At 33.6% G+C, this 14,450-nt stretch overlaps 1 protein-coding gene across 3 annotated transcripts in view; it reads left to right on the forward strand.

Annotated features, from left to right (window-relative positions):
• Positions 1-690: 690 nt before the first annotated feature.
• The window catches only part of MYO3A (myosin IIIA), a 135,386-nt gene continuing 121,626 nt past the window's right edge, over positions 691-14,450 (forward strand). For 2 of the 3 annotated variants that reach the window (XM_054695176.1, XM_037510732.2), the window contains exons 1-3: positions 694-729; positions 10,352-10,539; positions 11,682-11,864. In XM_054695176.1, coding sequence (XP_054551151.1) covers positions 11,697-11,864 — 168 coding nt within the window. In that variant the 5' untranslated portion in view covers positions 694-729; positions 10,352-10,539; positions 11,682-11,696. Of the gene's footprint in view, positions 730-10,351; positions 10,540-11,681; positions 11,865-14,450 lie in introns of all 3 variants that reach the window. The other variant, XM_054695178.1, reaches the window with a different exon arrangement.

Consider the following 14,450-nt stretch of genomic DNA (forward strand, 5'->3'; position numbering starts at 1 on the left):
GCACCTGTGGCCCGTGTCCACCCGGGGGACGCCTGCTGGGGAAGAGTTCGCCAGCACCCGGCGGCGGGGCTGGGAGTCCCTGCCACTTTCAGGGGCGTCTGCAAAGTTTTCTTTCCAGGGAGGATGAAGAAAGCAGTAAGGACATTGCAGCCCTCATTGGGAAATGGAAATAACCTGTCAGAAAGGATGTCCTTTCAACTCGCTCACCCACAGCCCTGTACCGTTCTCTTTGCCCCTTGCTGAAATTTTCCTAGGAGAAATTAATTAAAAGGAATTTTTGTAATCATTTAAAAATTATTAGTAGTATGGTAATCGGACATAAGTCTTGAAATAGCTGCTAAAATAGCACTGCATTTGGGGGTGGGGAGATCTTTTTAAGACCCAAAGAATCCTGATGGGGTTTGTTTTTGTTTCTGCAATTTTCTTGGTCACTGTAGGGTGCTGGTAAAGCCTCTTAACTTCTCACTGATCCATTAGAGTTTTCCTTTGGCAGAGGAAGTGAGATGCCCTGTGTTCTATGTGGGTTGTGTAAAAATGCTGAAGTATAGTATTGACTTTGTTCTACATGTTTCTAAAGTCAATTTCTACTTTTCCCAGATCCTTGATGCTTATCCCTGTAACAACATGATTTCTGTGCTGGTTACAGGCCCAGGATCACAGCTGCAGCCAGGACCTACCCTAACGTGATAGCTAAGCAGTATTATGCATTATTTTCAAGCTTTGCTAAAGGTAGGTGATAAAGTTGACAATTTTCTGGATTTATCAGAGGCTATGTGCCAAGTTTTGACAGATAAATGAGAGTGCATGATTTTCATGCCATACTGATTTTTTATTACATTATAAAAGATAATTGTTTTAAAATGGGAAAATTTAGAAATGTATAAGCTTTCAAAGATAACTTGTTCTTTATGAATACATTGATGTGATGTCTAGCCTGTGAAAAATTACTCTCATTTGTCTTAGTCCCTTTTTATTATTATTGTTGGAAACAAAAAAGGGTGCAAAATAAAAGGTTCAGTTTGGTGATCTTTAATACCAGCTTAGTTCATATATTAGCAGAGATTTTTGGTCATATCACATAACAGGGATAGCATTATTCTGCACTTGTTTTTTCAACTCTATGCAAACTTTTTTTGCAAGTATTATTTGAAAAATATTTAGCTTCAGTTCTCCAATTCCAAATTATTTGAAGGTTTTTACTACTTTAATTTGATTAGCAAACACATATTTGAAAGTGAAAATGTATTTGAGTATAAAAATAAAAATTATATAAATTGTTTATCATTTTAATAATTTTTTAAAAATTAGTGCTCTAAGCCATTCATTTCCAACTTTTTTTTTACATGAACAAGGATCCCTGCATTGGTGTTTCCCATCGGTTGATAATTTGAATAATTGTAGCTAATAAACTCCCTTTCCTGAGTAATAGGAAACAAACTTGGTTATCCATTAGAGGGTAAGCAGAAATTTCCATGAGGCCTTTAAACTAATTTTAGAAGACCCCTTAACCATTTTGGGTACACCTGGGAAGTTAGGATACTCAAGTTGGAAAGAATTATCCCTTTGAACTGAAATCATCTATCATTGAACAAAGGTGCTACTGTAAACTTAGGCCTGGTTTGTTTCTTGACTCTCCCATTTACCAGTATTAGGCTTCTCCTCAGTCTTCTTTTCCCAAAATAGGTTTTACAGTATGCCTTTTAAAATGCTTCTTACGGGTATTAAATGACATAAGTCATGTAAAATTTAAGCTCACTAAGTACCTGGTATATAGGAAATAGAAAAATGCTCGTCACCTTTATTATCCATTTACCCTGATGTCTGAGAGTGATTGCACCATGTGGATAGACTTAGATTAATTGTCATTTCTTGACAAAGAACATAAAAGCTCAGGTGAAAGTTATAGGCTGGCAGCATAAAGGTTTATTTGGGTCAGCCAGTACTTTTAAAATAATTGAGTTCTTTGCCAAAGTTTTTAAATTAGTAAATTTTATACAAATTCACAGAGTCCTAACTTTTCCTGAAAAACAAGAGGACCAGGCAAGGTAGGGCTTGCAGCTGCCAGTGACAGAAACTAAGATAGGCTTGTCCACTTTGAATGGGGCATGCACTTGCTGCTTTACCCCACCGCACCTCCACACCCTGCTTTTATGTGAACCCCCATCTTTACTCATGTCTTTGGCCTCCCTTGCCCCAGCTGGAAAGTTCTGTTTGTGATTTCTCATTCAAAAAAAAAAAAATGTTCCTTAAAATTTGACAAAAAATTGTGTGGCCAAAACTATAACTCAACATTCATCCTTAAAAAAGAGGGTGAGTGATCCTGTATTTACAGTTTATAAAGCATTTCCTCATAAAACTCACTTAATACTTCTATCACTCTGAGAATGAACTCAGCCATGAGTTCTTACTCCATTTTATAGATGTGGACATTAGAGTGCATAGGTTCATACTAAAGCTTAAGCAAGTGATCTGATGACAAGAGTTTTTGGGTTTTCACTCTGCAACTTTTTAAAGATGGAGAAATTTTCTGGGAAATGATAGCCTTTCTTTTGGTTTCAGCGTTTATTTAAAGTAAGTGCTTTTATCCTCATAATCAGAAAACGAGTGGTTGAAAGAAAAATACATGTATAGAATTACATAAGTAGACTTTTTACCCCCTCTTTACAAAACATTTCAAGTAAATTAAAGGCAACAGAACATTGGTATGACTCATTTAAAATAGCCATACATAAAACTGTACAAAGTCTGTTTTAGACTCTACCTTATTGTCGGTGCTATGGGAAAACTAGAAAGGCTATGTGTCCAGTCCATTGTGACTGGAGTTAAGCTAGCCCAGAGATTTCTGAGAACTTACACACCCATGACGAAGACAGTTGAAGCTGAAGTCGACTGTGAATGCTAAAGAAGAACAGACTATGACTCTAGGAAGGTCAGAATGGACCAGCTCATTCAGGGTTGGAGGATATGATTAGAAGGTGGATTTTGAAGGAAAATAATGTGATCTAACTTCTGTGTTGAGATCATTCTAGTAAGTCCTGGAGTAATGTCTTTTCTTTCAACACAGTAGTTTCATTACAACTGATGAGAAAAAAATAGATTTTCAGCCAGGACCACTGTCTATCTGGAGTTTGCATTGATTTCCCATAGTCTGTAGGTTTCTCCTAGGTGCTCTGATTTCCTCCTACAGTGAGGTTCGTTGGCCTGTCTAGGCTGCCCCAATCTGAATGGATGTGGGTGTGACTGTGAGTGCGATGGAATGGCATTCTTTTCAGAATTGGTTCCTACCAGGATGGGTTCTAGCAACCCATGAACTTGAACTGAAATAAACAAATTAGAAATGAATGTAAGTGATTATTGAATATTGAAAGTGTTTTGGGACTTTATTTAAAAGTTTGCTGCTATTTTTGTGACCAGCAATATGCCATAGGAATTTACCTTTTTTAATATAAATCAGCCTATGGTAAAATTCATTTCCTTATATGTCCTTTTGCTTAATGTTGCAGTTTCCAAGAACCTATGGGCCTTGTTAAGTGTAGACTCTTCCTTCCATCATAGGCATGAACTTGCATCATAGGCATGAACTTCTTTTGAATTTAACTTAAACCTTATGTGATGCAGTTTAAATGGCTTTGTAGAAGTGAGTGCATAAGGAGGAATCTTTGAATAATTTGCTGCAGAAAATACATGGTGAATGTTTTTAAAAGTGAGAATCACAGTATTCAAATATTGCTTGTTTTTGAGTAAAGCCATCTGCTACTTTCTCAGTGTGTTCTACATCATGGGCAAATTGCACTTTCATTGAGAAATGGTGTTCTCCATATGTATTTTGGAAAAGTTAACAACTAAGCTGATTAATGTTTGTGCTATATTAGAAAAGAAAATGTGTTCATGTTCATTTATGAAGCAATTATCCTTAAATTGGGTTTTTAGCCCTTACTACTGAACATTTGGTCATTACATCTGAAGTATTATAAGATACTTGGGGAGAGTGATTTTCTGGTAGTAACTTGTTTACTGTTTTTAGAGATTATATGAGTTAAGAATTAAGTGCTAGGATTTAAGGTATAAATACCAATTAATGCAAACATTCCAAGAAAAATAACTTAGTTTTCTACTTTTTTCTTCTGTATTATTATTTCTAGGAAATTGTCCATTCAATCTTAGCTTTTAAATTTATTTATATAATATTATATCCTTTTATAATCTTTTTGGTCAATGCTATAATTTGCTGGTCTTTAGATCCTTAATATTGCTCATCTATACTATCTCTCTTGTTTATTTCTTTATCAGCTTTGATAGGGGTTTATCTATTTTTGAAAATTTTCTTGGAAGAACTATTAAACTTATCAATAATCTTTCTTATGCTTTATAATATCTTTATTTAATTTCCATTCTCATATTTTTTCTATCTCTTGGTTTAACTCTGTATTCATATAATTTTTAGCTTTTCTTCCTTTCTGATGTAAAATTTAAAACTGGGTACTCTGTATTTCTTCTGTATACTGCTTTAGCTGAATCCAGTGCATTTTGTTGAGTCAGTGGTGCTTTCTGCATTATTCATTTCTAAGTTTTTTTTAAAATTATGTTTCCTCTTTGATCCTTGAAATATTTAGCAGTGTTTTTTAAGGTATTCTATTGTATATATTTTTAATTTTTTTTCTTTTGGTTGTTGATTTCATATTTAATTACATTTTATGCATATAATGCTCAATTATTGACAATATAGCCCAAACTAATAAATTTATTCAATCAAAAAATCAGCATAGAAAAAAGAAAAGGAAGAATAAAATAACCCTGTGAAAATAGTTATTATTAATTATAATAAAATATTGTAGAGACCAAACTCACTAGTAAAAAGATAGATATAGCTATAAACAGAGATAGACTAGAAGTAAAATAATGTACCACATACATAATTACTCAACAAGAGATTTGGCTAGATTAACATCAGACAAAATATACTTTAAGGCAAAATATCCTTTGGAAATGCTCTTTCTCAGGAGTCATTGTTAAACCCAGTTTTTTATGAATAATACTTTTGCCTTTGGTCTTGAAAAATACTTTTGTAGATTTAGTCTAAATTAACAGTATTTTGAAATATATATATGTATATTTTTAAGAAAGTGCTCAACCATTATCTATTATCTTTTCTTCAAAACTTCATGAAGTTTTAAGTTTAACATAAGTAAATCCTTTTAGTTAGGTCTATACCTACTTCATCAATCTACAATCTTCATCAATGCCTACTTCATCAATCTACTTCCTTTTTTTCGAGTCTTGGGATTGCTGTACCTCAGAGTTGTGTTATTCTTCAAAGTAAAGTCTTGCTGTTTTCTACACCTGAATGTGGGTACTCTTCTTTCTACACTTCACAGGTGCTGGGCCACCTAATATAGGAAATAAGCCCTTTACTCTTCAGGGAGAGACTTTATGTCAGTGATGCTCCTTCTAACTCTGGGTCACAATGGTGGCGGTGTTCCTGGAAAGACATGTCTCAGTGTTTCTTAGCCTTTCTAATGGTTTCTATCAGATTGCCTTGTAGAGATGCTGAACCTCTGGACATTCTTTTCACAGGCAGTTGCTCCTATATAGTTACAGATTTGTTCTATGTGTGGGGAGATGAACCTGGGATTTTCCTAGTCTGCTATCTTGAGTCACCCCCCTATTGTTTTTTAGCATAAGTTTTATAGGTATAAGTTTGCTTCTCAGCACTACTTTTGCTGTATCTCGCGAGTTTTGATATGTTGTAGTTTCATTTTCATTTATTTCAAGATATTTTCTAATTTTCTTTGTGATTATTTTGTGAGACTAATTGGTTGTTTAATGGTGTGTTGTTTACTTTCCACACACTAGTACATTTTCCAGTTTTCCTTTTGCTCTCTCTAGTTTCATTCCACTTTGATTTGAAAAGATATTTTGTATGTTTTCAGTCTTTTCAAATGTATTAAGACTTGCTTTGTGGCCTAATGTATGGTCTTTCCTGGATAATGTTCCTTGTGTACTTGAGAAAAATGTATATTCTGCAGTTGTTGCCTGGAGTGTTCTGTATATCTATTGTATTGGTCTATAGTATTACTCAAGCCCTATATTTTCTAACATATCTCTGTTGATCTCTCCATTATGGAAGATGGGATATTGGCATCTCCTACTATTTTTGTAGAGTTGTCTTTTTCTTCCATCAGTTCTATTCATGTTTGCTATATATATATTTTGAAGCATTGGTGTTGTATGAATATATATTTATAATTGTCATATCTTCTTGTTGAATTGACTCTTTTATCATTACATATAATGTCTGTCACCTTTCGTTTAGACTTGAGGAATTCTCTTTAGCATTTCTTGAGCATAAATCTAGTGCAATGAATTCCATCAGCTTTTGTTTATTTGGAGTATGTAAATTTCTCCCTCATTTTTGAAAGACTGTTTTTGTCAGATATAAAATTCTCAGTGACTTTTTTTTCTTTCAGCACCTACATATATTATCCCAGTGCTTCTGGTTTAGACCAGCAAATCTGCTGAGAAATCTTGTTGAGGGTTCCTTGTGAATGACAAATCACTTTTTTCTTGCCACTTTCAAAATTCCTTATCTTTTACTTTTAACAGCTTGATTATTATGTATCTTTGTGTGGATTTCTTTGAATTTTTCTTTTAAGTTTGCTTTCTTATATTTGTAGATCCATATGCATGGATATATATAAACACATATATATATGGAGAAATATATATGTGTGTGTGTGTATGTGTGTGTGTATATATATATAGATATAGATATAGATGTAGATATAGATATATATATGGAGAAAGAGTACTCCAGGGAGAGACAGTCCTATGGGTGATCATGCCTACTGTGTTTTAGGATAAACATGAGGGTAATTTGGTTATTTTATTTTAAAAGCATAGACTTACTAAAGCAGTCTATATATATATATAGTCTATATATATATATATAGTCTCTCTCTCTATATATATACACACACACACATTCTCTTTCCTTAAATTTGTGATGTTTTCAGCCAATAGTTCTTCAAATAAACTCCCTGCCCCTTTCTTTCTGTCTTCTTCTAGAACTCTTATAATGTTTATGTTAGTACACTTGATGGTATTCCAAAAGTCTCTTAAGCAAATTCATTTTCCTTCACTTTTGTTAATTTTTGCTCCTCAGACTTAATAATTTCAAATGACTTATCTTTACTTTAACTTATTTTATTCTGCATGTTCAATTCTGCCATTAAAACCCTTCTGGGAAATTTTCAATTTGGTTATCTTATTTTTCAGATCCAGAATATCTGTTTCCTTTTTTTAATGATTTCTGTCTCTTTGCATAAATCTTCAAGTGTTCCCTTTATCTCTGTTCTTTGACAAAAAATACATACATGGCATTGTTTCTTAAATATTTGATAAAATTGATAGACTAAACCATTTAAAATTTTTCCACTTACTGTTTCTTTAATTCTCTCTAATATTCAACAAATACTTATAGCTCCTTCTTTGTTTTAGTTGTGGTTTTAGTTTTGGAGCTACACCATTGAACAACCTAGATCAAAACATCGGTCTTCATTAGAATTACATCCTGAAAATAAAATAGGAAAAGAGGGATGAGAGTTGAAGTTGGGTAGAGGTCACATTGTGGGTTTTAAATGGTATGATTAGAGTAGGACTCAGGACATCGTAATTGCTTGTATATGACTTGAAGGAAATGAGGGAATAGACCATGTGGCTAACTAAAGAAAGAGCGCTCCAGGGAAAGACAGCCCTATGGGTGATTATGCCTACTGTGTTTTAGGATAAACATGGTAATTTGGTTATTTTATTTTAAAAGCATAGACTTACTAAAGCAGTCAAAATAATATTTATGATGAATGTTAAGATCCTGAAGTAAGATAATATTTTCGTTGTTTTATGGTTTTGTTTTTTTTTTTTTTTTTGGTTATGGGGAAAAATCCAATAGCTCAATATATGTTAAATCAATTTATTTTTTTTTAAGATTTATTTATTTATCTACACACGCACTGGGTACAGTCAGAAGCGCGGGAGGGTGAGAGAATTCACCAGAGTCAGAGCCGAGAGCAGAGCAGGCAGACTGATGAAGTACACTGCTGAGGGGAGCAGCAGGCGGCAGGAGAGGTCTGCGCGCCATATGGGACCCTCACCCGGTGGTCGGGGATTGAACCGGTGCTGCAGAGGCTGCGGGCAGCTTCGCAACCCAGTGCTCAACCGCTGCGCCACCAGGGAGGCCCTTAAATCAATTTAAAAAAGAAGATTCTTGATTATTAAATTTTAGTTCTGTAAGTGCAACTTTCCAAATTATGATAAATACATACTTCAAAATACAGTAAATATATTCATTTACTTATTATATAAACAAAGTAAATAAATACAAAGCTAACTCTTTAGCTTAGATATCATGTAATTAATAATTTAATTGCATATTTGGTTTTATTAGCTAGAGAATTTTTTATTTTGTGAGTGCTAAAGACTAGAAAAATATGAACATTCATTATACTGTAATCATTAATTAGATGTGTACTAACATTTTATTCTTAAAGAGTAAACAACTCTATAGTGGGAAAAGCCTACTTTAAGCATCAGAAGATTTGCTTCTATCCTAATTCTTGAAAATTCTTTAATGTTTGATTTTTGAGGAAGTCGTTTTAGGCTTAATTTTTCCTACTGTTGGGAGTTTTGTTTATTTTAAATGGTTCTAGGAGGTGTAGTTTGTCTCCATAATACCTATGTTTTTGTAATTGTGTGATTATTGCATTTTATGAGTATAGTAATTAATGTCTTTAAATACTTAGGCCAAATCCTGCTCATATTTGTTCCCCATCATTCATTCTACTGTTTTGTGAAATTTTTCATGATCATTTCAGAATTAATTGCTTTTTCACCCAGACTACTATAACACTTTATGCATGTTTTTGTTATTTATCACTCTTTATAAAATATTCTAATACAAATTTGTTATCTATCCATGAGTTACCTGCCTTTATATCCCTAAAAGGCTAATATACTTTGCACACATTTGGTGTTCACTCATTTTTAAGTTGAATTCTTATGCCTGTGTATTTAGAGGTCAATAGTTAATTCCTGATAATATAGCAGAAATTCAAATTGTGTTCAATAGCAGTACTGTTTGAAAGGTAGCATTCCATACAATTAATGTTTCTCTTGGTTAAAAACTCCTACTTCAGTCATTTCAAGAGATTTAATTTGGTCTTTTGGTCTAACTTTTATATTATATGGATGGTGTAAATGCTTATTTGCATAACTCAAGTAGATGTAAGTAGTTATCTTGTCACTGATTATGAAGTAACTAAAGTGGATGATTATTACTGATTACCTCTCACTTGTTCCTTTGCATTTTGGATCAAAGGCGCAAATTTCATGAAGATTAAGTGTTCTAGGAACTATTCATAAGTATGTTTTTATGTAATGATTTAATTTTTAGCAGGCTTTCATAGCCATTTACTAGATAATGTGCCATTAACTGTAATGATCAGAATATCATCCTTATTTTCTTTAGATTTTTAAATTCTTTTTAGTTCTCCCTTATTTCTCTTGCTAATTTAAAAAGTTTTTTTTTGAAAGACCATATTGATTCATTTATTCAACAGCTGTATACATAACACCTACTATATGCCAGCAGAGTTAGGCATTATTAGATTCAGGAGCAAACATGACAGACAAGGCTTCTGCTGTCAGAATTAACAAATAAATCAACATTTGCCCATTTAGTCATCATTTACTAATTCCCTACCAAGTGGTAGGCATGTTCTGGGAATTGTGGATCCAGTAGTTAAAAAAAAAATCAGTCTATATCCTCTCTGAGCTTATATTCTAATGACAGAATAAAATATGTAGGGAAAGCTAATTCTATAGAGGTTGGTCAAGAAAGGCCTTTCTATGAAAATAATGTTTGAACTGAGATCTGAAGACTGAGTAGGAAAAAAGCTAATGGAAGTAAAACACAAGTGTCTATGATAGGAGCAAACTATGATATTCATTGGTTTGTAGTTTTTAAGGTGAGAAGATTAAGGAGTTTTTTAATTGCTTCCATTTGATTTTTTTTAATTTAGAATTTTGTGGGAGGGGTGAGCAGCAAAGAAGGAACATTTTGTGAGAGAACAATTTGAGGAGAGAGATCACTGTGAATTAGTCTCCAGAGAAGGGGATGTACAAACCAAGGAAGGATAGTAAGATTGCTCAGTAGCGTTCAGGGCCTATTTCATGTTCTTTTTACCCTGAATTTAAAGTGAAACTAGTCAACAGAGTTGTCCAGTGTGTCCAGCTACAGGCACAAGTGTGGAAGAAGATACCAGAGTTGATTTTTTTGTTTTGTTTTTTACCCCAGGAGATTGTGGTGGAGTAAGAGAGGTATAAGAGTGTCGAGGGCAAGGAAGTCACTATAATTCAAGATGTAGAATTTTTGAATGGAAGGAGAAAATGAGGAGGGAATGATGACTGAAGAGTGCTGATAGAAAGAAAGTGAGGATCTATGGATGAATGGCTTGGATGAGGTTGAACGCAGTAGTCAGACAAGTAAGTTTCATGAACTAATATTATATAATAGTAATATACATTATTCTGTGCCTCCTATGTGTATACACATACATGCACCATTGCACTCAATTGTTTAACATTTTAAAAAGTGCAATTTTGTATAGATAATCAAAAAATGTTAGGACCCACCAGAAGTGCTGAGAGGTCTTTCTGTTCTTTTAATTTTATTTTTTGTAATTTTATACAAATAGTTGAATATATTATAAGGAATACATGGAAGGTTAAAAGCACTGCTTGAAATTAAAGAAACCTGGGATCTTATCTCAGATTATATATAAAATCTCCTTTGTAAAGTGAATTGACCTCATTGACCTAATTACTTCAGCACTGTGCCAAGTGCTTGGCGGATTGTCAAATAAAGGGGGGGTCGGAGTAGCATTGGGGTACAATGGTGGTGTATGCAACAGAAATGGGATGAGGAGTTTTGAAGAAGGGACTGTAAGCTAAGCTCTGAAAGACAACTTGAACTTAGTATTTAGCAAAAAAAGAAAAAAAAAACTGGGCAGAAGTTGAAGGATACAATGCTTAATAAGATACATAAGCAAGAAGGAACTGACCTGAAGGATGCCAAGTGGCTGGATTATAGTGTCTTAGAGAAGTATCGCAACACCAAAATTAAGCAAGGACCATATTTTTAAAAACCTTGTAGGTTATTTTAAAGAAATTTCGTCCAGAAAGCAATGGAGGAGGGGTACCTATTATTGGATTTTTACATATGACATGATATAAGACATGATCACTTGCTTTGATAGAGAAATTGAATTTTATCATCTCTAATAGTTCATTCTAAAATTTTGATTCATTGTATTAACACCTGAGTATAAAGCAGTAAATCAAATATTTAATATGTTCCTTTTATATTAATCTGAAAAGAATTAATAGCAATTAATGTGGAACTATGTGAAACATAGAAATGAAGCCCTGCTTGCAAAATATTATTATACTCATATTAATCTGTCTGTAAAAAGAGTTGTTATTAAAATTTTCTCTAACAGTGCATTCAGTTGCTGCTGTATATTTTCCATCATATCAGTGAATATATTAATTTCCCATGAGTTTTATGTGTGCCATTTAATATAAAGCAATCAAATGTAGATGAAACTCTGTATTCTTATCTCCAGTGATTTGAATGGAAGATGCTTCCATTAATTGGAAAAACCATCATCCTTGATAATTTTCCTGACCCTTCTGATACATGGGAAATTACTGACACAATAGGCAAAGGAACTTATGGGAAAGTTTTTAAAGTGTTGAATAAGAAAAATGGCCAAAAAGCAGCAGTCAAAATTCTGGATCCCATTCATGTAAGTCATACTGGATTTTTTCCCCCTGTAATTAAGTTTGCTTTTATTTGTATATAACAGTTAGAAAGTCTCTAAATATGTTATCTTGATTTTTCACACAATTGGCAGGTCTGTTTATATGATTTTGTATATCTGTAGATATTGAGAGGGAAAGAAAAACAATGGACCTTTATTAAAAGTTTATAATGGTTTATTTTTCTCTGAATGTAAAAGAACAATGAAAATGTTTTTTAAAAGGTCAATAAAACACATGAAGAGTTTCCATTATGAAAAAAAAAAAAAAAGAAAACGTAAAAAACAAAAGTTACTTACTAGATTTTCCTTGTTTATATGCTTAGCTTATAAAATAGAGCCCAACAAATACTTGATAAATGAGTTAAGTTTATAATACAAATACATAGATAAATAAAAATCTCAATAACTCTGGGGCCTCCCCGGTGGCACAGCGGTTGAGCTCTGGGTTGCGAAGCTGCCCGCAGCCTCTGTGGTGCCGGTTCAATCCCCGGCTGCTCCCGGCCACCAGAGGAGGGTCCTGCATGACGCGCAGACCTCTCCTGCCACCTGCTGCTCCCCTCAGCAGTGTACATCGTCATTCTGCCTTCTCTGCTCCCTGCTCTGGCTCTGGTGAATTCTCTCACCCTCCCGCTCTTCTGACTGTACCCAGTGCTTGTATGTATGTATGTATAAATAAATAAATAAATCTTTAAAAAAAATCTCAATAACTCAATAGTTGATTTAATATGTTTTAGATTTCAAAAAACTGTAAGATTATATTGATGATCTGGAAGTAATCCTAAAATGTCATCTTGACCTCCTCTCCTTTTCTTCCTGTGTTTATTTAGGCTTCAGCAGAATTTCTGGCTAAGCAAAACCAGAAACAGTTTTCAAAACTTAAATTTCTTTTAGAGAAGGGAAATTAATTTTCAAAATTAATTTTGCTTGAATGTTTCCAAAACAAAAATGGTGTTCATTATTAACCAGGGTGCTATTCCTTGTGAAGAACTGAATTTTCTCTTCAGTTCTTATGGCCTCTTTATAAGAGACATCCTGTTGCAGTCCCTTTTTCTATTTTTGAAGCAGCAGTTTTGACAATAGAACCTATTAAGTTTTTCTTTGCCTTGAAGGGCATGAAGAATTTGCCAAGATTCTCTTTCTGGAAATGAGGGCTAGTCTTTTTGGAGCATTTGCATTTCCTAGGAGATGGGTAGCTCTGCTCATCAGTGAGCTGGATGAGCTAGTGATCACATAATCCCCAGACTTCTTCTGAAAGCACCTTCTCTAATTACTCAACTCTTGCTCACATGACAGACATGTGGCATGATGGAAATATAGTGATGAGTGTGGGGAGGAAGTCGGTGTTCGAATCCTTGTCACAGTTTTTCCATTAACCAACTGCAAAAGGACTCCGAGCCTCTATTCACCTTAGGGTTGCTCTTTTTTTTTGAGAACATATTTCTACTAAATCCATTATAACTATAGTGTTTCATATGTTGAGCAGAAGAGAGGAGTGAGGATTGGCCTTTCAGCAGAAAATTAACTGCATTAAAGGAATAAAGTGAGAGGCATATGCCTAGGCTTTGATGCGTAGTGTCTTTACATTCACCTAATAGAAAGTTCTTTACCATTTAAAATGAGGGAAAAGAGACCAAGGATAAGTTATACCAAAGTGACTATATACTTTTCCAATCTCTGCAAGTTGCAATTAGAACTTGGGGTTCATAGTGTCAAGACAAGCGACTCTAATCAGATCCCAGTCTCTGACCCCATAATCTTCTCCCATTCTCGAGAAGAAAAAATGATTTATGAATACATGTAGCCACTATTCCTTCACAATTTATTCATGTTTGGAATAACACTAACCTTATAGATCCTGTTTTGTACTGTTGTTTTAATGAAACATATCAATTTCACAATTACAGTTTGAAATTTGTTCTATTGTTGCTGCTTTCTCATCATAGTATGTATGTTTTTCAAAGCATTATTAATCTGCTCCTCATTCATCATGTCATAAGTCAAATAAAAAAAGATTTATAACTGAGAGATTATAATCTTAATAAAATAAATTTAAATGCATCCAGGCATTTAAAAGCACAGAGTAGCTTTTTTATTAAAAGGATTGGACTGCTATAGATTTTGAACTAGTAACATTCTCTCAAGAAAGGGAAGAAACAGTGATAGGTGGTAGAATTGGAGTCCAGTCCTGCCTCTTACACTAACCAATTCTGTGTCTCTAACTTTTCTGAGCTTTAGTTTCTTTCCCTCAAATTAGAGTTCTGATCTAAAATTCTTCCCAACTCTGTTTCTAGGGTTCTGTGTTAAAACAATGTGGACATTAAATATTACTGTAAAAGCAAGATTAAAAGTCTTTCTCTTATTTATTATTCAAGTTGTTTCATGTATAGTGGTTTTTAGAAACATGGCTAAGTGACTGTCTTGCATTTTTGCTGACCAAATAGTGACCTATTCTACTTCTTATAAATGAACATTTAATGAAAGGCTATATGCCATCTTATATAATTAACTTTTATTTTTTTGAATGGTAGGAATTTATTGCTTGTATAACTAGTTATTGATTGCTTCTAAATA

The sequence above is a fragment of the Talpa occidentalis genome, unplaced genomic scaffold, assembly GCF_014898055.3.
Source record: "Talpa occidentalis isolate TD23 unplaced genomic scaffold, MPIMG_talOcc4v2.1 talOcc4.14, whole genome shotgun sequence".
NCBI classification, from domain to species: Eukaryota; Metazoa; Chordata; class Mammalia; order Eulipotyphla; family Talpidae; genus Talpa; species Talpa occidentalis.